This window comes from Coturnix japonica, chromosome 4 (genome assembly GCF_001577835.2).
Source record: "Coturnix japonica isolate 7356 chromosome 4, Coturnix japonica 2.1, whole genome shotgun sequence".
In the NCBI taxonomy this organism is placed as follows: Eukaryota; Metazoa; Chordata; class Aves; order Galliformes; family Phasianidae; genus Coturnix; species Coturnix japonica.
Window position 1 is genome coordinate 26,139,146 of NC_029519.1, and position 25,258 is coordinate 26,164,403.

At 41.4% G+C, this 25,258-nt stretch overlaps 1 protein-coding gene across 1 annotated transcript in view; it reads right to left on the reverse strand.

Annotated features, from left to right (window-relative positions):
* RNF150 (ring finger protein 150) overlaps positions 1 to 25,258 on the reverse strand; it is a 118,745-nt gene that overhangs the window by 15,014 nt on the left and 78,473 nt on the right. The window contains exons 5-6 of the mRNA XM_015861049.2: positions 21,750 to 21,846; positions 14,606 to 14,816 (exon numbers count right to left, since the gene is read on the reverse strand). Coding sequence (XP_015716535.1) covers positions 14,606 to 14,816; positions 21,750 to 21,846 — 308 coding nt within the window. The remainder of the gene's footprint in view (positions 1 to 14,605; positions 14,817 to 21,749; positions 21,847 to 25,258) is intronic.

Genomic DNA, 25,258 nt, shown 5'->3' on the forward strand with positions numbered 1-25,258 from the left:
CTTTCTGACTCAGCTCAATCACAGACTGGTGTAGCAGTGGCATGACAGAGCCAAGTGATGAGGTCCAGCTCCCTTGCCTTAGCTTGCCCTCCTGTTACCTAGCCCTGCCATTTATCTGGTTGGCCACTATAAGGTCCCCCCAGTGTATTCTCCTCTCCAGGCTGAAGAGCCCCAGCTCTCTCAGCCTGTCCACATCGTGGAGGTGCTCCAGCCCTCTGTGTTGGAGGGGGTGGGTGCATTACTACAGGAAGGAACTCACATGAGCAGAATAGACGGGCAGAATCGACTTGCTTTTCTTGTTTCAGCACAGGATACATTTGGCTTTCTGGGCTGTGAACACACATTACTGGCTCATGTTGAATCTTTCATCAACTGACACTCCCAAGTCCTTCTCCTCAGGGCTGCTCTCAAGCCATCCTCCACCCAACCTGTTCCTCTGCTTGGAATTGCTCTGACCCTGACCAAGCAAACTTGCTGGGGGTGCACTCAATCCCACTGTCCTTGTTGCCTACAGAGATGTTAAATAACACCAGCCCTGATACCAATCCCTGAGGAACACAACTCATCACTGGTTTCCACTTGGACACTGAGCTGTTGACTACAACTCTTTGAGTGTGACCATCCAATTCCTTATCCAGCGAGTGGTCCATTCATAAAATCCTCTCTTCTCCAATTTGGTGACCAAGATGTCATGCAGGAGAGCATCAAGCACTTTGCACAAGTCCAGGTAGATGACATCAGATGCTCTTCCATTATCCATTGACACCATAACTCCATAAAAGGCCACCAAGTTTGTCAGGCACAACTTGCCTTTGGTGAAGACATGTTGGTTACCATCAACCTCCAGGAGGATCTGCTCCATGATCTTGCCAGGCGCAGAAGTGAGACTGACTGGCCTGTAGTTCCCTGGATCTTCCTTTTTTTACCTTCTTGAAAATGCCGGTCATGCTTCTCCTTTTCCAGCAGGTTGGAACTTCATTAGACTGCCATAACGTTTCAAATATGATGGAGAAGCATGCAGAAGAGGAGGAAGGAAGGGAAGGCACTCCCTGCATTCAGTATCTATCCCTGCTGCACCATGACATTAAATGTCTGAGCCACCAGGTGTGGCACGGAGGCTGCTTTTTTATTTTGTTTTCTTGGCAGCTGCTAAATGACCAGGGCTCCTTGGTGATGTTGCAAAACAAACAGCATCAAGTGATGAAGTTAAAAATAATTGTGCTTGGCCACGTTAATGGTGTGTAAGGAATACTGCAAGGATTTTTCCAGTAACCAAGGTGAGAAGTGTGTAAACCTAGCACGTGTTACATGCTCTATGGCCTAGTGGCAACCTGTCATAACAAAGGGACTTTTACATGCAAGAAGTATAATCACACCGTCTAAGTGGGTGTATCACTTTCCACAGGCTATTCTAGTGACTGCTATTGACTGACCTTTTTATTTATATTTTAAAAGCCCCTGTCAGCAGCGTGCTCTGCTTCCTGCAAGCCTGAAAGGAAAAGGAAATTACAGGCTGACTCAGACACACAATGCACTGGATTTAATGAACAAGCATCTAGTGGTAAGAGAAGCTTCAGTTCAGTTCTGTTCTTAGGGAACAGAAGAAAGAAATAATCTGTGAAAAACAGACTGATCTAGAGACATACTGGCTAAATCCCTCACTGCAGTCATACCACAGAGGTACCCCGGTAACCCCAAGCATGACACAATGTTAAAGCCGAAGGCTGGACGTAAGCTAGTGGTTTGCAAAAAACTATTTATTGGTTTATCGTGACCTCTCCTTGGGAAGAAGTAGCTGCACAAAACCATCCGTCTCCTTGCTGATCCTTCTTGACCTCAGCTGTGCCTGTGGCTTGAGGTGACTGTGGCTCACCACGGTCTGCTGGACCAAAGCCTGGGGGAAACGGCAGCCTATTGCTGTGATCCGTGCCAAATGACCCTGGCATGGCAGGATCCTGCAAGGTACCTAGAGCCAGGGCTTGCTTAGGAATGCCACCTCTGACACTCAGGGGAACAGGAGAAGTATGACTCAGTCCCTGCAAGAGACACTCAGGAGCTACAGGGCTGAGACATCACAGTGGACCTGCAGACTAGCTATAACAGTTTATTGCAGTTTTTCTTCAAGGCTGTCACAAGCTTCTCACTCCTACTTCAGTTCATGTACAAGGTGGCAACTAGCCAGTGAAAGTCTGCATGGGGGCAATTAATCCTGAGAACCTGGTGTGAAACGTAGGCTGCTGTGACAAACAACAAAAAAACACCAACCACTTTTGCTTAATCATTATGAACTGCTTCCTCAACTACAGGCATGCACACAGCTGTAAGAGAAAACAACAGCTTGCTTTAAAAGCAAACTCCTGCTAGCTCTTGAATGAGGGGGTTGGATGAGCTCACACCAGCCTGGCTGTTTGCTTGTCATGGCAGCATGCGCACAATTTTAATTCTGCCTCTTTAAATAGCATGAACCACAAAAGCTCTCAAAAAACCCCAGGTCACCAGCAACCCATCACACTGACGAATCATAGACTGAACTTTTGAGAGTAGTTACAACAAACAAATCTGTGCAAAGGCATCACAAAAATGGCTAATGAGAAAACAAGCACAAGTAAATGGCTGACAAGCACAGCAGTGGTGGAATTACTCAAGTAAAGCACATGCACATCTTCATTCCTCCTACTTGCCACATGGTCCCACCTTCCTTTCCAACAGTGGGCTCCACCTGGGACCCCTGGACATTTCCAGAGGGTCAACTCTTTAGCCCCATGCCTGAGTTTTGTGCATGTCACTTGAAATTTCTTTCTCACCTTGTACACCGGTGATGGTGATCCTTTGCTGAAATTTCATTCCCTTCACACAGGGATGCCTTCTCATTAAATATGGAAAGAATGCACATAGTAATGTAATTAAAAGAGAGGGAAAAAAAAAAACAAACACCACAGTACTTGTAGAGATTATGTCATTCTTACTGCCCTCACAAACAAAACACAACTTTTAAAATATGCGCTTCTATCTTCAGCAGAAAATGGCTTTCCTTTCTTCATGATGCAAGAGAATAACATGTCTGAGAATGGGTCTGGCTCTGCTGTAGCAACAGCTCCAGTGCCTAAAGCAGGGCACAGCTGTGGGACTGCTACGCCTGCCAAGTCTGGGCAGATCAGGATGGCATTCAGTGGTGATCCACAGAAGGCTCAGCAGCCTCTGTGCTACCCAAGGGCTGCCCACAAACATCAGGCATGCACAGAGGCTGTAACAATGTATGTCACAACTCCCCTGCTGCTGCCTTTTCCTCTAACACCTTGCAGCAAACCAGTGTCCGGCCTTTCACCAGCCCCACGCTGACTTGCAGGATTTGACCCTCTCTATTCTCCCAGCATATGCTCATGCCTCTGTAGAGCTTTTAGATAAACGCCTTCAAAACACTCAGAGATATCCAGCCAAAGCATACTGCTTAGGTTAAAGATCACTTCTCACGAGTCTCTGAAAATAGAGAATACATCACAGAAATAGCACAAATAGCAAATAAAAATAAGTTCCTGAACTTTACAGGACGGCCCAACCTGATTTTAATTGGACAGCTTAATTACCTATATATATATATATATATTTTTTTTTTTTTATAGGCCATGGTTTATCTACTTACTGTAGTTCATAAGATAAATATTGATTTAAGAGCAATTCAGCAGTGGAAGAAATCTCTTGTAAAAGAACAGTGACACAGGGTCACGGTCAGAATCATAAAGCCTCAATCGTACAGCATCTCGGTGACTCTGTAAGAGGTCTGCCATTTCACAGTCTCCTTCTTACAAGCTTTGTGCAGCCTTCATACAGTTCTGAGACCTCTAGGAGTACTTAAAAACTCTGCAATAAAGCCTTCCTTAATATTCAATTTCACAGAATGCCTATATAAGGAAATTTACTCTAAGAACAGTCTAAATTTTGCTTTTAGTGCACTGTGTTCACATGCATACTTGATAGGTATGTATGTCCTGTCCTCCCTTGTGCACACACAGAGCACAGCCCTGCCCTTCACCAAACACTGAAACACCAAAGATGAGTCACTATCTACTGCTGGAGCTACCACAGATGTCTCCTTTAAAGTAAGGAACCTGAAAAGAATGAAGCATTTCAGATTTTGCACCTTTTACAGAGTCTCAGAGACAGCATTGTTTTAAAACAATAACAGCAAGAAAAGGAGGGCAGTGCAGAATTTATGCTTCAAAACAATTATATATGTATATATATTTAACATATGGTGTATTTATTTTACTTAAAAAGGAAATTTCAGGAGACGTGGTCTGGAGGGGACATCCTGGGTAGTAGAACCTACTCTCTGCTATTGTAGAGGCTGCACAATATAATCTCTTTCAGATTTGCTAGAAATTAGTATCATTCACTGTACAAGCTCCCCAGTCACTTTGTTCATCTCTTTGTCAGCCCAGAACCACAGGCAAGTATCAGTTAAAAGCTATAATGCTGAGGTTTCAAAAGAACACTTTATACAACACCAACCTTCAGAGATTAATTTTTTTTATTTTCATTTTTTAATATTTTTTTCCCACATCCCATGATGACAGATGAGTTCAGCCGCTAAAACCTCTCTCTTAAACCTCTCAAACCCCTCAAATCTTTCTACATGTCTCACATTCTGGTGTGACTGTACAGTTTTTGAACAGACATTATTCCACCTCTGATCCTTCCTGCAGCCTACTCAATAGTTTGCTATCGGTAAGATTTTCTGCCTACACTTGTGGCCAGCTCTGCTCTGACTGAGTACTGAATGTGACCCTGGCCACACGTGGAATCCTCCCTATGAAAATATAAGTAGAGAACAACAACTGTGAAAAGCATTCATAAAGGGAAAAGTCACCGGTTTCTTTGAAAACATTGCAGTATTTGAACAGGTTTGTTTTTTTCCCATTAAAAAATAAATCTTCTATCTGTCAGGCCAGGTCTGCTACATTTGAATCTTGTCTGAAAGTATATCTATAAAGATGGCTTATTTAAAGAAAAAGCCAGCATTTACATAAACAAATATCAAATTAATATTGATATCAAATATCAAATTAAAGATTTTAAAAATTAATTGAATTGATCCCCTCCCTCCTTCCTGCTTGTCTCCCTTTCCTCTTCAAAATGGATCTTTATAAACAAGAATATGGTGCAAGCTCAACTTGATCTGTCTTCCTGAGATGTGTTGCCAACTCTTTCATCTCATTGCCCTGAAGCAAGGATGCCAGCATATTTTTGCTCTTTATTTAACTAGCATCTCTTGCTTTCCCTAGCTCTCAGTTCACACAAATAACTTGACAACAAAGCTAGCTCCACTTAGCTGCTTACAAAATGCAAGATGTGACACACACACAAAACCCAGAGAGAGGCAACCATGACAATCAACAGCAAGACTAACGTCACCTAAAAGCCACAAGAGCCAGGCATCTCAATTGGAGCACTCAGGTTACCTTCCCACTGGCCAACTGCACTCAAAGGCCTCGGGCTGGCTGGTAGGAAATCTAGTAGGAACATCAATAAGGAACCGGTCTTAGGCTACATAAGCCTAGGGCCATTTAGTGTTTCCCTTCAAATAAGCTTACAGTTACAGCCTAGTTTCAAGTGAGCAGCTTCTGGCATCAGAAAAACCCCTCTGAGCCATTGTCTCACCATGGATTTTTGCTGACACGCTCATGAGAAAATGAAAAAGGCCAAGACAGAGATACCAGTTTCTGGAGTTTCTTCTTGGTAATGGAAGGGTAAGGCCATCTGAACTTTTGACAAATTGCAGCTGGAATTTTACAAGAAAATATGGTCATTAGGTCATTTGGACACCATCACCATCATCAAGGCCCCTCTAACACTCTGCAAGTAAAACTTCATACTGGAACAGAGAACCTTTTAAACACTATGCTCTGCATTACAAGATTTTGTCTATTTCAATCTTACTGGTGAACACAAACTTCTATTCCACCTTCTTTTGAATTGCAGGTGCATACGCTCTTCAGAGAGGCAGAAGAGATATGCACTGGTAGGTACACTGAGATAAAATTTCAATGCCTGGAAGCCAATCACAAAACCACAGAAAAGTGAAAATGCCTTTGCACCAACTCTTTGCTATTACTCTTGGGAACTTTACTGCAAAGTCAGAGTCAACATTTCATGACATTAAGTTCAGTTTCAATCCCCTCTGCCCTTGCTTTTCCATTCAAAGTCTTCTATTTCAACACTTCTCATTGAGAATGATGGTTCCAGAAAAACATTTAGGCCTTGTGAGTTTTATTGTTTATTTGTTTTTAAATACTTAATTTAAAATATTATTACATTACTTAGGAAGACTTTTAGAAGGTGAGTATAATCTTCAATTTTCTGTTATATTTTCTGTTTTTAAAAGGAAAATTGACTTGTTTGTTTCAATCATAATAGAGAAAGGAAGAAAGAATTACTGCAAATAAGTGAAATTGTTTCCACGCTGTGGAATACAGAGCCATTACAGCATTTGAACAAAGCACCAGAAATAAAGTCTTTCTATCACACCTCTTCTTCAGAATTGTTTCCTTCATAGGGTATCTTTGGGCTGCAAGCTGCTCAGCACCTGGGAGCATATGCTCCATCTCCCAGAGCAGGTTGCAGAGGGACATTTTTCTAAAAGCTCCTACTCTGAGACTATTTTGGCCTTGCAGACAGAGAGCCGTTCGTGCATAGAAAGACCATTCGCCGGTGCTAGCACCATTTCAACAGCAATTATAAAGTAATAAAGTTCAGTAACATCTCATTTTCAATATCCCCTGCACAAAGCAAGACCTAAAGCGAGGGTAGTCATATGTACAGGACATCACGCTTGCAGGCTGTCTAGACAGCGGCAAATAAAGCAGAAATTCACCACAGAGATTTCCAGGTAAGCTTTTTTTTTGTGTGTGTGCATTAATATGTGTATTAACATAAGGTTTAATTATTGCCAGAACAGAGCATATGTTCTTGCCTGCTCCTCAACTGCCTCAGAAATGAGTTAAACAGGAAAAGAACAGTCAAAGGTACTGGCACTTATAAATGATAGTCACAAGAAATAGGATGAGCTGTGAGGATATCCCATCATATATTCCTTGACCACTCTGAGAGCCCATTAATACAGCCCTGATGCCACTGTGCACCACACTGAGTACATCCTGAATATGCTCCTCAGGGTACTGCCCCTGGCACTTGTTCATAGACTAACCTAGAGGAATAAGGAGAAAACACCAATGATTGAATACAGCATATCAGTAGAACTCTTGCCTGACTTACTTCTTCATTCAAGTCAGCTTCCAGCTCCTTAAGACACTGGAAGCACTGAAGCAAATGTACACTCCATCAGGAAGCAATGCAACCAGAACAAGAGAACACGCAAGCAGAATCGATGATGACAGCAACAAATACAGCAGACCCTCTTAAGAGCACCTCTAGTAGCTCAGCCTCAAGTTTTCACCCTCCTATAGGTAGGGTTTGCTTTTCACTATCTTTCTTTTCACACTTCATTTATTGAATTTGTTTGCTCTCTAATAATTGCAAATGTTTCATAAGTGGCTTCATTCATTCCTCTCTGTGTATAATAATGACTGTTGTAGTGGACCCTGACCTCCGAAGCAGGCACAATATAGTTGAGCACTAATTTTGCTTCATTTATCTGTCTGCAATAACAGCAGCAACCAGCAGGACTGGCTCTGGAATCCTGTCTTTTCTCTGTCTGCCTGCCTGCTGCTTAGTCTGATTTCTTAACTCTCACTTGCAGATGCTGATTCAAGCTCATTCCTTGTGCCTCCTATTTGTCTTTGATCCTGAAATGGTCAGAAAAAGATTCACACTGTTTGCAGCATCTTGCATCTTAAACAGCAATTCCTGATGATTTCAGTGGAGGCTTTTGTGTAAAAACTAATGAGAACAAAAACTCCACAGACATTAAAGACGTGAGACTGAATCCTAAATAATCCAGCAGATTGCACATGATGCTGAACCAAGTATATCTCAAAGAACAGTTAGTATTAAGTGATCTAGTCACTGACTACAGTTCAGATTTGTATTTTATTGTACATTGTTTGCTTTGCATGCACTGTTGTTCAATGCTTTATCTAGCTATATGTATGAGATGGTGAAGTATAAAGAAAGATATAAGCTATGTCAAGCCTGATCTTGGTCCTCAGATCCCCTCTTCCCCTGTTCACATACAATGCACAGCCAGAACAAATGGAACTGGTATTTCTAGGGACAATTCTATGTGTCATAGCCTTTACAATGACAGTTTTCCTTACTGAGTTTCATCACAACATGATAAATCTCTTCTGACTTCCATATTCAGCAGATATTAACAAAATGCTTGTATACAATTGAAACGTCATGTTCACTTTGCCTATCTATTTATTCTGATTTCTGGACAAAATAAACAGCTGCACAGGGTCTTGCTGTTCTTCTGAGATAGTGTGCTTGCTTTTGGCAATAGTATTGAGAAAACTGGCTTATATGGCCCTCTTTTCTCTTGCTATCCAAATTTCTTTCCTCCTGTTTACTGGCACAACTACTTCTGCATCAAGGAACTGATCCAGATGGAAAATAACCCAGAAAAAAAAAATAAAATAAAAAAAAAAATCAGCTGGCTTCTGGATTGGGCTCACAATGTAGCTGTGCAACAGAAGGGTGACGTGGAGGCAGAAATAAGTAATCTGTGACAGAGAGACAAGGTGGTAACTGCCACAGCATTGGCATGCAGAGACAGACATACTAAAGGAGAGTATTTTCTCCCCAGCCTTGGCTGCATGGATGCCACAGAACTGTTATGGCAACAGTTTAAAAAAGTGTTACCCCAAAATTTCACAGACCTGAAGGGGTGCTGATTTTTCTTACAATTATATTTAAACTGTTAGGTAAAGACTGTCAGACTCTTTCAGAAGCAAAGTCTGGGCCAGGTCCTTCCTCTGCCACTTGCCCTTGGTTTCTGCAGGAGGGAAGCGCAAGTCTGAGAGACAGAGATGGGGGCACAACTGTATGTGCCTATCCTGCACCCTGATCATGCCACAGGGACAGCTTAGTGTGCCTGTGGGGAAGAAAAGCAATTTGGGAACCAACAGTTTCATTTTAACTCCGTATAGAATGCCAATGTATGTAACAGATGTGAAATCAAACAAAAAAACCCAGACTTTAAATTCGATCCTTGTTTCACAGCATTCTTTGAACAACTCTTTCTGGTGTTTACTCTACAGAAACACTTTGCACTTCACATCTCAACATATGGAAAAGAAGAGCAGTTTTGTAACTGTAAAACTTCACTATTCACGCACATAGCCTGGCATGGGTTTCTGAGGTATATCTAACAATCCAGGGCAAATTTTTAGTGTCAGTTAAGCTTTACTTGGTGACCCTTTCAAACCACCAATGCTATGTTGGCAGTGGTATGAGTCTCAAAACGTATCTAGGACCTCAGCTCATTGGAATTTTCAGTCCATGGTAAATATTTAGTGCAAGATCTGCACAAGCTTTTAATAGAGCCACCAGGATTTATGTCATCCTCCAGACACAAGGGGCCCAATCTGCTCAGCCTTTAACTAGGTCCTATCAGTATTCTGTCTCAAGGACTGTGCTAAGTGCTAATGCAAGTGTTAATAACTTTCAGTATTAACTAGTGGCTAGGGAATTTTTCCACCTTTTCCTCCCCCTTTACATCTGCTTAAAAAACCCTCTAATAATAGCATCGAAGAACAGTCAAGTGGTTGCAAGACAACAGCAGATCAGATTCTTACCATGCACTTTCATCTTCTTCCAAAGACTGATTATTCTTCAAAAAGAAATTTCAGATATACACAGATCAAAATAATTACTTGATAAGTTATATTAATAGATATAATGAAGAGCTATCAAAGAGACTTGAAGGTGTCCTAACAGTCATGATGAGCTATACGTTGCCAGGGTTTCATGGAAGGAACAAAATGGGAGGTAGAAAAGAAACTACTGGCATTCCCCAGACTGCACACACAATTGCACAGCCTGCTAAACAAGTGGAATTTGCAGGTAACAAGCTACTACTGAGGAGAAATTCTGTTTTTTTCATATTAAATCCCCTCCTGTGTTTGCAGTAGAACTATCTATGAATATTCCTCCAACTACAGAGACTGTGGTTGTGATTTCTGAGGCCTTACATAGTATGACAGAAAACACACTGAATACCAACATCCAGCAAAGACTAAGGCAGTGCACATTATCCACTACTGTAATTAACAAATGACCATGGATACTATAAAAGATGAAAAAAAGAGAATATTTACTTTTCCTCCTTCAAGTGTCAGACGTACAACTTTTAAAATATCTAGATGCTGCTTTCCCATCACCATAGTGCCTTTGCACTGTACACTCTGCTGAAGAGTCTATCCCTCTCTTTCTTGTAGGCCCTCTTTAGCTACTGGAAGGCCACTATTAGGTCTCCCCAGAGTCTTCTCTTCGCCAAGCTAAACAACAGGAGAGGTGCTCCAGCCTTCTGATGATTTCTGTGGCCCTCCCCTGGACCTGCTCTATTAGGTCAAAACAGAAAACTCAGCTGAAATGACGTTTTGTGCATTTCACACACAAATTCCATCCTCCTTTCTTTCTACCTTGTTCCAGTTTAAAATTTTTCCTGTCCTCTCATTTTCAGCAACTGATAAGAGAAACTCCACATTTCAAGACGTTACCCCAAGATCCTGTATAAAATCCCAGCACAAAGGCCAGTCACTAAGACTACACACTGCACAGCATTTGGTCTGTAGACATTTCTAAAGAACTTGTTGAAGGCTCGGATGTTGATAGAAGCCAGCTGAGAGAAATTGCTGGTCCATATTTTAGTGCTCAGTGGTACTACACAGGAGGCGCTTGGTTTAGCAAGAAACTCTATAATGACAGGCCTCCAGATGAAGACCAGCCAAATGTTCATAGTATACAATGTTGACAAAATTCCTATGGAAGACATTATCTATTCTAGAACATGGGGAGAAAAAAGGGAGGAAGAGAAATGTTTGCTGAGCACACACACACAAATGAAAAGGAAAGTGCTGGCTGAGTTCCAAAAATGAAAAACTAGCCTCACTGAAGAAGGTGGGAGTTTTGCCACCAGATTTCAATGGAGACAGAATTTCACCCGTGTGAACAGTACTCTGGAAATATCCTCCCTCCAGACACACTGTGGGAGCTCTTCTGGCTCCGAATGCTCACTGGAAACACAGAAAGGAAAATTAAACCCAAACCAAGAAAACAATACCAGAATTATTAATCAACAAGCCAAAGGGATGTAACGACAATTAAGCAAAAAGTATTGCAGAAATGAATGGAAACTAGGCAGCAAGTCCATTACCTCCTGGACCACTGAATTCTGACAGGAAAACGAAGGGATGAAAGAATGGGTGCTTATGCTGCTGGGCCTAAGGGTGTCACATCAAGACTGCATCAGAGGCAGTCAACAGAAATTCAGTAACAAGAGGAAAAAAAACCAAAAACCTTCTAGCAGAAATTCAGCCTTGCAGTGTACTTACATCACCAGTGCTATATAAAGAGGCTATCATCTAGTAACTTCAGCAAAGATTCCTAGGAGCAATCAGTGTCAGCACTTATAAATTCCCAGGCAGGACAGTTCACAGAAAGGGCACACGCAGCAAGCTCAGAAGTTGTGTAACTATGTGGACTCTGGAAATGAGAAATATAATGCCTGAATACAATAAACTGACACAACACTTATAAAGCCCCAACTATATGACAGCTGTGACCCAGTTACTTAGCCTAAAGTTGCCCTCTGATTTAGTTAGCATTTGGTCTCACACCACAACTATACAGTGGCCCTAAACGTTCCCTTTTCTCTGTCTGTGTTGCTAAGCTCTACCTTTTAGAGTGACTGAACACAAACAAAGCCACATATGCAAGTCAGAGGGAAAAATTCCCATCATTGCTGGAATCAGCTTCTAGTTTCCAACCAAAGAGATCTTCCTTGTTAGGAGATCTACTACAAAAAGAGACCAAATGGCTGTTTCTGGGAACTACTGCAAATTGCACTGCTTGTGAGGTGGCGATGACAGCATGTAAACTCGCACACCTACAACTGACTAGTATACAAACACTTTACTCCACTGACATGATAAATCCAGATGAAGATTCCTGGCTGTGTATTTAAAGACAGCTGAGTGAGCTCCACTGTTTGCTGCCAGCTGTGTGCCTGGACAGACTACTGGCTTTCTTGCAAGTTCCTTGTCCACAGACTGTTCTCAGCCCTCAGGATTGCCTAGTGTTAGAAGCTATTGCCTAGAGACATCAAAGCTTACAGGAAAAAGGGAGGGCATGAAGGCAAAATAAAGCATCTCTACATGCCTATTGTGCTCCTCTGGTGCAAAGCAAGTTTTTTAAAAAGTTATTTAGCTGGCAACTTGGAAAACTAAGAACAAATGTGTTCGCACTGACACTATCTTACAGACTATGGAAACAAACTTAGATGGGAAGAGAGCTGCTGGAGTATTACTGAGCTTTTGTGCTCCCTGGCTGCTCCACACCATTGTAACAGAATCACACAGAATCACAGAATGACCCGGGTTGGAAGGGACTGGACTCAAGGATCATGTTTCAACCCCCTGCTCGCAGGGCACCAAACATCCACATTCACTACATCAGGTTGCCCAGTGCCCCGTCCAACCTGGCCTTGAACGCCTCCAAGGATGGGGCATCCACAACCTCACTGGCAGCCTGTTCCGGACCTAACCACCCTTCTAGTAAAGAATTTCCCCCTAACATCCAACCTAAATCTTCCCTCCTTCAACTTAAAACCATTTCCCCTAGTCCTGCTATTATCAGCCCTTTCGAAGAGTTTACTCCCCTCCTGGGAGTAAGTTCCCTTCAGGTACTGAAAGGCTGCAATGAGGTCACCCCGCAAATGCAATGAGGACCCCTGCAATGAGGTCACCCCCGGTTTTGATGGCAAACCAGCAGAAATGCTTCTCAATGCGCCAAGATCCTGGGAAGAAAAGCATGGAGTGCCTCCTGTGCTGGGTTTTAAACCAGGCTGCTGGCTCTTCTCAGAATGGGCCATGCTGCTGTTGGTGTAAAGGTCCCTTCTTTCCTACCTCAGTACTGGGCCTTGTAAAGAAAAGTGGGAAAAGGGTATAACCTGATAGGGGATCTGCTGGATTTAGGAACATTACAGAGTTACAGCTGAAAACAGAGTCTAACCCAGTCTTAGCAGTGTTGAGATACTGTGATGTAAAACCTCTCCTTCACAGTTTAAATTAGCTCAAAATGTTCTTAAAAACAATTACTGGAAGGAACAAAATAACACCTCATTTTGAACAGCCCTTGCCAGCATCTAAGAAGGCTCGAGAAAGTCACATCTGCATCTATAACCTTGTCAAATTGTCCAGGATTTTGACCAGAAAAGGACCAAAACTGAAACAAGTACCAAACCAGCAGGGAGAACAATTAAAAATCTACTTCTGGGTCACTTTGGCTAAGGCCACAAGTGTTTCGCTGCCATGACACTGTCTGTGATATAAGGGAAAACATGATCATTTCAGCCTAGTCCCCTCATGCCTCTTCCATCATTGGCACATCATACTATTGCTTGGCTTTGCACTCAGGCCCAGACCAGTATGTAAAAATGCTTCACTTTTTATTTTCCTTTCCCCAGACTCCATGCACAAATCTGTATTTTCATATTCTTCTCACTCACTTCAAGTATATCTTATGATTTTCTACAATATTCTTGTCAATACTAATACAAGAACTGGTATCAAACACATGTATTTCCTACTGATCTGCTATTTTACCTCAAAATGAGAATTCTAGCCTACCACAATCCTCATTCAAAGCAGCTGATAATCATTCTCTTTAAACTGTCAGTAGATTTTCAACAAAGAACATCATTTTTAGGAACAGTCACGCAGACATTTTGAGAGTTACTAGCTGGAATGACAGCCCTTAAAGAAGTGAAAACTAGCCACTGAAAATATTCAAAACCCTTATTTTTAGTAAGAATTGACAGTGTTATTTCACCATGCTCAAATTTTCAAGTGCAGGAACTCTGACCATCAAACCTTATAAAATGAGAAAACCAAAAGTGAATCAATAACCAGATGAGTTCCAGTTGACATAAGAAGATAAAAGGAAAGGCAAAAATCAGAATTCAACTTCCTTTTTTCTTGACCAAGTGCACTGGAAGTGACTGTTGCATTTACTATCTATTTTATGATATGCAGGTAAGAACAACTTCCATATGGTAGCATGTAGTCCAGCGAAGAAAGGCAGGCCAAAAGACACATATAAGATATCTGAAGACAACCATAAGTTTGTGTTCCTTTGTGTTGCCTGAAACAGCTTGTTCTGTTCATGCACGGGACTGCAACTAAAGTTTGTTATACTGTACACAGATTTGCATACAGGCAAACACTACATATAGTGTTTGCAGTACAGCAGAATGACACAGTATCTTTAACTACTTACCTCATGGAGTTCTTCTGGGCTTAAGGTAAGGCCACTGCTCCAGTATAAAAGCCCTCAGCGGCCACTCTTCCCCCATTAAATATCTGTTTGTGATTCAGGTTTCTAATCATTTCTTTCCATGCTAATTCTGCCAGAAAGAGGAACTTACTGCTTGTTGTGAAGTTACCCTCCCCAGCCTGGGGAAAGGAGTCTACGTCCTGGATTACTTGTAGTACTCCCACAGTCCGCACCGGGGGATCCAGGGCTACAGAGCTCTCGTTCACTGTTATATCGCTGGCTCCTGTTATCTGGTTGGTTGGTGGTCCTCCTATGGAGGCTTCCAAGTCGGGAGGTATATCGTCCATACAATCTGCATTGGGCTAGTGGGAAAGGAAAGAAGAAAATGGAGCTTTTACTTCATAAAAACGTTTAATTCACCTGCTCTCATTTTTCTAGGCTTTTTCACTTTTTCTTAGGCCCACTGTTCCTCCTGCCACTTTCTTAATTCTCACACAAGTGCTTACAAACAAGTACCGAAAATGGCAACATATGATGAATGAACATGCATAGTTTGCATGTCTGACACAATATGTTGCAAGAGGGACCCAAAGCATGCATTAGAAATCTCTAAATACCATTCTCACAATCTCTAAATACCATTATTTATACCAAGAGGTTTTTGGGAACGTGTAAATTGAAAAAGTAGTTCACTCATTGATATGATCTGCTCCACACAGGCAGTCTGCTGAGTCAGACTACGAATGTAAACAGACAGTAGCTGAAGGGGGATGATCACTGTTTCCCTAAAGATACATTATATAGAGCGAATATCAGAGCTTCCAGGAATAGGAATTCATGGGAACTGCCTGTGGGCACATCTACATGTGAGGTGCAAAAATAGAAGCCAAAGCCGTTGATAAGACAAGTATTCTAAAATCACAAGATTGTCCCCTTTGCTAATGCTACATTTTCCACATAAATAGAATGATGAGAAAATAAACAATATTAGAAAACTGAAGACTCAGTCCCAATTCTTCCTTGGTTTGTGATTCAGACACCAGGGATGGAATCCAGTTCCATGTAATTTCTTCTCTTTTTCAATTTTATAGTCAACATGACTATCTGTACAGAATGAGCCAAGCTCTTCAAGCCAGGTGTTTGCATTTTCACTGAGCTTACAGGGAAGCGATGTATTGTGCAGCTTTTGTGCTGCATCCTTGGCATGCAAGCACCCATTCAGGAAGAACACTGAGATTTCAAGTGGGCAACAGAAGGCAGGAAGAATTGTTTGTCCAGTAAGACCATGTCCAAGCTGAGCACTTAAAGCAGTCAGAGTAACTTCTGCCCTTGATTTCTCTAAGACTGTTCAAGATCAGACGCTCCCATTCATATAACAGCAACTACTCTCTCCATTAACAATGGTGAAAAACACAGAGGGAAAGAGCCTTTTTACTCCCATGAGGAAATATTCTCATGCCAACAGCCCACATAGGAAGGCTTAGTTCTCCCTAAGGCAGCGAGAAAACATTTTGGCATAACTATTTCAAAAACTGGGTCCTGAGGTTTTAATATACTGCAAAAACAAACAAACAAAAGGCTAATTCTGAAATATACTGTAACATACTGATAGATACTGTATATTAGGGTACAAAACTTTTAAAATGACAGAGAGGCATTGCAAGGTTGAGCTACAGTTATGTAGATACCTTGCTCAGTTAGGAAGTGTGTAAAGTTAAGTTGTTCTCATTTATCCTTACTGTCCAGGAATCAGACAGATAATCTGGATTATTCATTTAGGCTTCCTCTAACTTGAATCATCTGAAGGTAATTTTGCCACGTGATTTCTTGTGGTAAGTGGTATGAACTGCCCTCTCTATCTTCCTACTGATTACCACTTAACACAGAGGGGACTTAAACCGCAAGACTGAGAATTCTGTATTCAGAGGGCTGAAGTCAGAGGAGATGAACTCTGCTCTGTGAATTAGATTTTTTGCTATGCTCAGGTATCTCACATGCTGAGGCATGTGTGTCCAACCTTTGGCTTGCCTGGGACACATTGAGAGAAGTGTGTTGGGCAGCATGTACATAGGTCACCCAGAAAATAACTCCTCCTATTTATTTCCATGGAAATGACAACAGATACAAAGAACACAAGAACACTATTTAATAGAGCAAATTCTCAGCTACAAAATGCTTTTTCAACACAGCCATTAGCTGTGCATTTTTGCCAGTGATGAACAAGAAATCACATGCCATGCTCACCAAAATCTGCACCAGCAGAGGTATTGCCACCGCTGAAATGCACCACCCAGCACCTCACTGTGTTCACATCCACTGTTTGGTCTCCAAAAACATTCAGTAAGTGTCAACAAATGTCACTGGGAGCCATTTTTTTCCCTCAAGGAGGAAATCAACAACATACCTTTGCTTCATACCCACTTCCATGTCAGATGCCATTTAGTCAGAGTGCCCCTCTGCTGCCAGCTACTGCATGGCAACAACACAGAATGGGGTATTGGTGGGTGTGGGGCAGGGTGCAAGCACAGGCTGGACAAGCCCGTAGGAAGGCATTTCTGAAAATCTCACTACCTTTCTGCCTCCAACAGAAGGCATCTAGAAACTAGGCAAAATATACAGTAAAAACAAACAGAGGCTTAGCTTTAAGCACAAGAGTAATCCCTTTGAACTCAGAAGGCTACCATATGCTGGCGGTTTTTTTGTGGTTTTTTTTTTGCAGAACCAGGAGCTTGGCATGTTTTCTCTTCTCCCATACATTCCCTGTCTTGTTTTTCCACAAATGCTCCTGATGAAAAAGATGGGAATTTTACACAGTCCTCAGATGACTGCTATCCACAAGCTGAGGTCTGAGATAAAAATAAGAATTGCCATGGTCAGGCTCCAGCCTAATCCACAGGAAGAGAGAGCTCCTCACAGGTTCAGATATACCTAGCTTTAATGGAACCCACTGAACATGTACTTTCCTAAGTGAAATAACAATTATTTATCTGTGGGACTTGGATTCAAAATTATTCATTAGATCTATCATTCTTCCCATCGCTCTTAGCTATTACAACAAATGCCTTCAGAATTTCATTTTTAAATGAGATTTGGCTTTGAGGGCGCCATATCTTAAAGAAAAAAGAATTGTTTTTTCTTTTCTACTACTACAAAAAAAATATTTCTAATTTTTTTCCAAGGGATCAGTTGTCTGCCCTTTGCTCCTATTCCAGCTATTCCTAGAATGGGACTTTATCTCCAACTTTTAAACCTTTAAAAACAGGGGATTATAATTGAAAGCCAAACCAAACACTAAAAAACCTAAAATAACACTGCTTGATATAATTAATCCCTTTACTCCCAAATGATTCTAGCTGGAAAAACACCCCAAATTAAGCAGCATACTATAAAAATCAATGATACGAAATACTGACTGAAAAAAAAAAATTATTATGGGTTTTGCTGTTAGAGTGACCCAGATACATTTTCTAAGTTTAATTATATTGGTTTCACTCATTCCCTGCTTGTAAGTGCTTAGAGGGCACAATTCCACTACAGTCAAGGGAAGGCTTTGTATTGACTTCTGAGTGCTTGGCTAAGGCTCTTAGTGAATAGCTTCAAGTCATCCAATCCGCTGCCAAAAATGCATCTGTCTGCATATCCAACAGATATTTGCAGAAAGGAAGGAGAAGCAGAGGGAAACTATTTTATGTGATACAATCACCCCAAAAGCAGTGTAAGTCTTTGAAACTGAAGGACGCTTCCGCCTATAATTTACTTAAAACATTACAGCCAGAAGAAGCAAAGTCTGCGAGCTGGTTGGCTACACCAGCAGAGACACTGGAAAAGGTTACACCAAATGTCTGCTGATAGGTATTTAGTTAATTATCCTCCTGAACTGCAGAATACCCCAGTGAAAAGCTGGGATGTTTGGTTGCTCAGCTACTGTGAAAATGGGCACAGTTGCTCTGATACTTCACTGCAGCTGAAGTATCACTGAACACTGCAGCAGGTTTTAGGGCAGACAATCTGAAGCCTTTGTTCCAAACTAAACAGAGAGTTTAGATGTGAACTGAATTGAAATATTTACTTTTTTTTTTTTAAAAAAAACAACTAATAATTTCCTGGAAAATCCTGGGTCTTCCTGCTAAATGAAGCATGATCAATCCAAGTTGCACAAGCCAGCTCTTTAACAACCACCATAGGACAAACACACAGTTAGCAGGAAAAAAAAAATGGTAACAGGCCTGCCTACGGTAAGATTTTCTCATTCCTTCCATTGTACAAGTCTGCAAAGGATTTGGGCCATTTATGCTCAAGCCTCCCAACAGAGCCTGCTGCTTGCCTAAGGCTTCTTTTCTCTGCGTGGAAATTTAAGCTAAGATGGCTTAGCAAGAGTCGAGAACGTGGTTAGGGAATGGCATTTTGCTTTATCTGCTCTACAGAAATGTTTGCCACCTCTCGCTGAGAAGCCCTAGAGCTTTACAGCTTCTTCCTGGGAAAAGTGTTTTCCAACAACAGCCTACTGACATCTAGATAAATTATGAGCCTCTGAAAAAATCAGTTCATAAATGCTGATAAAGCCTGGTGGCTTATTTGGGACTGACGACTACAGAGCTTTCTATAGTTCTGGGAAGCTCTCTGTGGCACCACAAAGCACCAAACAGGAGCAATGTCCTCCTGGGCCACCCTCAGCTGCTGCCCACAGCAAGGAGAAGGGTGAGGGGACACAGTTTGTGGGCAGCTGAAGAAAGGTCCTGGGAGCTGAGCAGGGAGTGGGAGCGCAGGCAGCGACACTGGGCAGGAGGGGGATACACAGAGGAGAAGCAGGGAGAGGAAATGAGACAGGAGAAGAATAAGACTTGAGAAAGAAAAGGCAGAGAAAACAGAAGAGCACCAACTGACAACAATATAGGAATTTAAACCTGAGGTTAGCAGAGGCTCTCAGGCTGTTTCCCTTGCAGTCAAGCCAAAGGAAAGCCCCAAGATAAAGGCCATCAATTGCTCCCATGGGCAACAGTGCCTACAGTAATTCACTTCAAGGGGTAAAACTAACATGTGGCTCTCCCTCCCTAAACGTAACCGATGCTTCTGCAGGTGGAAGCCAGCATGCTTTCTCCAAACGATGGAGCAGGCTGTCTTCAGCTTGTTGTTTTAGAACAAACTAGGGAAATTTTAACTGAACTTAAGAAAATAAATTCTTCTGAGCAAACTCTGCTATTGGCACATTAGTATACAAGCACTTGATTTAAGTGTTAAGAGATTAGTACTAAAGTTGACTGAAATCTTCATTTAACCTCATTGTATATGTGGGTTACAACAGTATCCTTAATTACAAGAACAGAAGAGTTATTTCCACAGAAACTTTACGTGGGAAGCTCTCATTGAGGGAAATAGAACAGATCTCCCTTCTGCCACACAGTCTAGAAAGAACAAGACTGGGAGCTGTGAGAACTAAACCAAAGGCCTTGTGAACTGAATGATGCTTTAAATTATTCCTGGTAATTAAGTTTGTAGAATCATAGAATGGCCTGGGTTGAAAGGGACCATAAAGATCATCTAGTTTCAATCCCCCCCCCCCTTCTATGGCCAGAGTCATCAACCACTAGACCAGGCTACTAGAGACTGGCCTTGAATGCCTCCAGGGATGGGGCATCCACAACCTCCTTACCTGCTACTACAGAGCTGTTTGTGTACGGTAAAGCCAGTCATGAAAACCAAAACTTTTGCACGTGACCTCTAGGTATGTTCTTCCTCCCCTTGATGTACTCAGCCATAGATAACCTATGGCTGATTTGCAGACATGCCTGGCCTTCAGCAGCTGTCAGTGAGGTCTCTGAGAGTCCTTTCTGGATGTAAATACTGACTGAAGGTACTGAACTTTCTGGAAAGATCAAAATGTCTCACTGCAGTTCAGTGGAGGCCTATATTTGTTTATATTGGTAATGAAGCAAAAATACCACGGTGCAGAATAAAGCCATGGAATGTATGCTGGATATAGAAAAGAGGTATCGAAATCCTGGGTAACTGCTCACTGGCAGGTTTATGAACTGTGATAGAGAACCCGGAAAAAAATTCTGTATTTAAACCTGCACACAGCAATGCTGAATGGCACCAATCCTTTTGTTATGTTTGAAACACTGATTTAACAGTTCTTTCATCTTTTAGTATTTCAAAGATAATATACACTTATAGCAGAAAAATTATCCCAACTGTAATGATGAGTTATGCTAACTACAATGCTTTATGTCATTTTTCCACTGTATTTTTAGCTTGGATTATGTTAGGTTGATTAACATACTTGCCTCCTCCTGTAAAAACAAACTTTATCATGTGCCATAAAGCTTTTTCTGCAACAACCTGTCCCTTGTTCCCACAAAGTGAATCTTTTGGGGAGTGGCCACATCAGCTTCCCTAATACATTCATATGATCTGTTTTACTTTATATAACTCTTTAATTCACCAATTGGCATGTCACCAACTGGGGAGGGTATCTACAGCACCTGTTAATGTACTGACCAGCAGTGCTTTAGTATTGAACTTCACTGACACGTGGCAGGGCTCACACACAGTGAGAAAGTGACTCACTTCTTCCTGGATAAGCCCCTGATCTCTGATAACTGCAGTTAGGAAACTGTATGGCAGACAGGATATGCACTATCTGAGTGGAAACATACAACCTAAAAAGATGAATTGTTTTATGTGATTCTAACCACATCTAAATATACCAAACAACTGAGAGCTTAAACGTTTCTTATACAGCACGTGGTCTGCCACATATTTAGTTACTGGTAGAAATCTTCCTAATTGGAATTAGCAGTACTGAACTTGCCACAGATAAACTTTAAGAGAAATCAGACAGAAAAGAGATTTGCCTCCCTAAAATAAGCCATTAGCTGCTGTCCTCAACTGGTGTATCAGGGAAAATTTTATTTGTAGATCTTCTGCTTTGAGATTTGAACTCAGCGTGGGCCTACGAAAATAAATCCAGCCCTGATTTGAAACATAAATAAAAGCAATGCGAAATAACACAGATCCACCTGAACACCACTAAATGATACTCAGCCCCACAAACTGGGCAGTTACAGACACATGAACCCCAATAACCAACAAAGACCCTTCCTTGGTAACATAAGTGGGGTAAAGGACAGAAGGAGCTGCCCAGACCAGCTTCTGTTATCCTTAGGAAATTAATTAACACATCAATAACATGATCAGAAGGGTAGGAAGGGAGCAGACATGCAAAGGACTGGGGATGCACCCTTCTGGCTGCTGTTCCCTTTTTGCCCCAGACAGTTCCCCTGTGATGTGCTTACCGGGATCCCTAGAGCTTTTAAAATATTCATTTTACACATAGGGCAGGTACGATGGTCTAGCAGCCAGGGGTCTACACAGGACTTGTGAAAAAGATGCCTGCAATGAGAAACAAGATATTTTAATTCAAATCCACAATAGCACAATTTACCACTTAGCACCAGATGCTTTTTGCTGAATTCAGTAAAGTGCAAATTTTTCAAATAGTATGGTTTGTGACTTCTGCAAGGACTGCCAGGCTACATCCTCTGCAGACAAGGCTTTACAATGATTTCTGTAGCGTGTCAAGTATGAGAGCAAAATTTTACTCAATTGAGTTTGGAAAAGAAAATGCACACAACTAAAGAACTAGGAAAAATACAAAAAATTAGTAGCAAAACACATCGTCTTTAAATGCTAAACACCACCAAGTAAAGAAAACCCACTACAGGTGAAATCACATTAGTTTCTTGATGGCTCTGTAAACAAATCTGGTTACACGTTACACAAAGATTAAGCCACTGGGGTCCTGGTATTATTTTTAAGGATATAAGCATATGGGAAACAAGTGAAATGAATAAATAAATAAGCATACCCTCATTTAAATGGAAAAATCAGGACAATGTCTTTTGAAGCATGGTCCCTGACTTCCCTGCTCTTTATTATTTATCCAATGGAGTGAGATCCTAAACAATTCCATCCCTGAAGGGATTGTTCCTAAACCCATGCTTCATCTGAAGAGACCACTAAGCAACTATCTGAGAGTCATGGCTGCTGGGGGGCATTGCTTTATAAAATATATAAATATAAAACATATATATAAATAAATATATATATATATATATAAATATATAAACCAGGCAGAGGAACTCAGAACTTACTATCTAACTTAGCCTGACAGACACAGAGATGGAACATGGAGATATTTGTTGCATGAACCTGACAGTTGTATTTTCCTCTTGTGAGCGTATTCTGCTATCTTGTGGTTAGTGAGGATGAATGTTACAAAATGCAGGAAAATGGAGATCGAGATTTAAAAAAGGCTGTTGAGGAGGTCAATCAGAGCAGCTGGAGCTCAGCATAAGGCAAAAAAGTTCTCTCTTACTCCTTCCTCCTTTTCTCTTATATCACAGGTGGCATATTTAGGCTGACAATAGTGCTCCATTGGCTTATGTAATGCACCTGTTACCTATCAAAAGTGCCCTGTGGCTTGGGATAGTTTGCCCTCAGCTGATCCCATTCCTGCAGAAAATGAGAAAAACTTCTTACCACATTCATAGCCTCAGAAACTCCACTGGAAACTCCACTGACATGTAGGAAAATCTTTTTAAAACAATGAATAGCACAAGCAAAATTGAGAGTATTTTATTTTGTAATATGAAGATCAATATATGAAGACGTTCCCAGAGGTGAACACTACAGCTTGTTTTAAAATAACATGTAGATCAGCTCTAACTTTCCTAAGGCCTGTAAACAGGTCTCCTACATCTTAGTTAGCTGAGTCGGAAAGTCCCATTTCATCCTGTTTGAACTTTCACATTTAAGGACAGGCAGGCAGAGGCTGGAGATCGCTGTCACAGCCAGTCACACCACTTGCCATCCAAGCCACCAGGTATTGGCAGGGGGGCACAGGTCACAGCTGCCCAGCATGCCACCTGCAGCGGGGGCTCAGCAGCTCACACGAGCCTCCAGCAAGAAATGCAATCTCTGAGAAAGCCAGAATTGCTAAGTGCACCCAAATAATTTTAAATATTTAAATGGCACCCATTCAGCTGAATGGGATGGCTGCTGTATCCTGTCACAGACTCTCTCACATAACAAGGTACACACAGCCTGTCAGCCTGATGGAAGACACTGAGGTGCTCTTTCCTCTGTATCGATTTGCAGCCACAGCTCATAGTAACATGTGGCAGCCCACACCATCCGGTGTGCAAGCTGACTTCAGTCCTAATGGCACTAGAAATTTAAAGCCACAACTATGTGAAATCTCAGAATCTTATTCTTTTCTCTTCAGTATTTTTCTCACTGCTTCTAAAAGAGACAGCTCCTTTGTGTAAAAAAAATAAGCTTTGTGGCAAATTGTTGCTTTGCTGTACTTGGTCTGACTTCGCACAGCTATGGGAAAGGGCAGATCTGCTCTTGGCAGTTTGACCTGTCTAATTATACCAGTTGGCTGCAATACAAAACTTTGTCACATCTCATCTGATCCTGTATGTCAACGTGATTAATGCAAATGGAGTATCGTGATACTTGAAGTTTAAGCCACCACTTTACTAATGCTACTGCAGTTCACAACCCTCCTTCAAAACAAGGCTTGCCTGACCAGATAAAAACACAGTGCACTGAATTCCCATCCCTGACCTGCGTGACTCTGCTTTTTATCCCAGGAGAGAGACATCCAGCGTGCCATCAGGCAAGCATTCTCAACAATTCAAAGTGCAATGACACACGAACGTGCAATTTTACATTCAAAAGCCTAATCTGCAGGAACTTAATTATTTCATGCAGAGTATTGAAAGTACATGTCTTGTTTTTCAGCTATATGAAAAACTACACAAATCTTCGTAGCGTTTGGCTCTCTTCAATTGTGTACTCACCTCCGTAAACACATATGCTTAACTGCATGGATGTGAAACACATTGTGCCAAAATACAAATACAAAACCCCTGAGATTTATGTTCTTTGAAAAAAAATCACAAAATCTTTTTGGATAAAAAAAAAAAACAAGCAACAATATAGCTTCTATCAAGCCATTTTACTGTAGACTAGAAAGTCCTCTTTGGCTTTCAAGTTCGAGCTTTGCAAGCTTCATTCAAGCCGTGGTTCATATTACAGCATTTCATAATGCTTGTTAATCACCAAAAGCTTGGAATTTTCATGCCTTGAAGACTTCACAAACTGAAGTTTAGCATTTTTAAAGCTGGCTTCAACAACGATATTGTAAAAGAAATCCTGTCAATGCTGAGTAATTTAAACATATGACAGATCGTGTCATTTGGCACCTCCCAATACTACATTATTAGGGCTCCATTAATTTGAGATTTAATACGTACAACAGAAAGATCTTGATTATTTGACAAAATCTACACAAAAATAGAATGCTACTGAAAATCATTTTTAAAGATTTGTACCATATTATACAATTTGAGAGTTCATATTATCTACAAGCAAACACTTAAATATTTTGTGTGCAGAATTATATCATAGAACCACAGAATCATGAAAATGCCTGGGTTGAAAAGGACCACAGTGATCATCCAGTTTCAACCCTCTGGCCATGGGCAGGGTTGCCAACCACAGGACCAGGCTGCCCAGAGCCATATCCAGCCTGGCCTTGAATACGTCCAGGGATGGCGCATCCACAACCTCCTTGGGCAGTCTGTTCCAGTGTGTCATGAAGTGGTTGATAAATTTCCTGATAAGTGTCCCACCTAAATCCAGGTAAAGTAAGAATCTGCATAAAATAAGATGAGGGCGTAACTGTGATATTTCAGCCATCCTAAGACATAAAACAATCAACTGCATTTCTGCC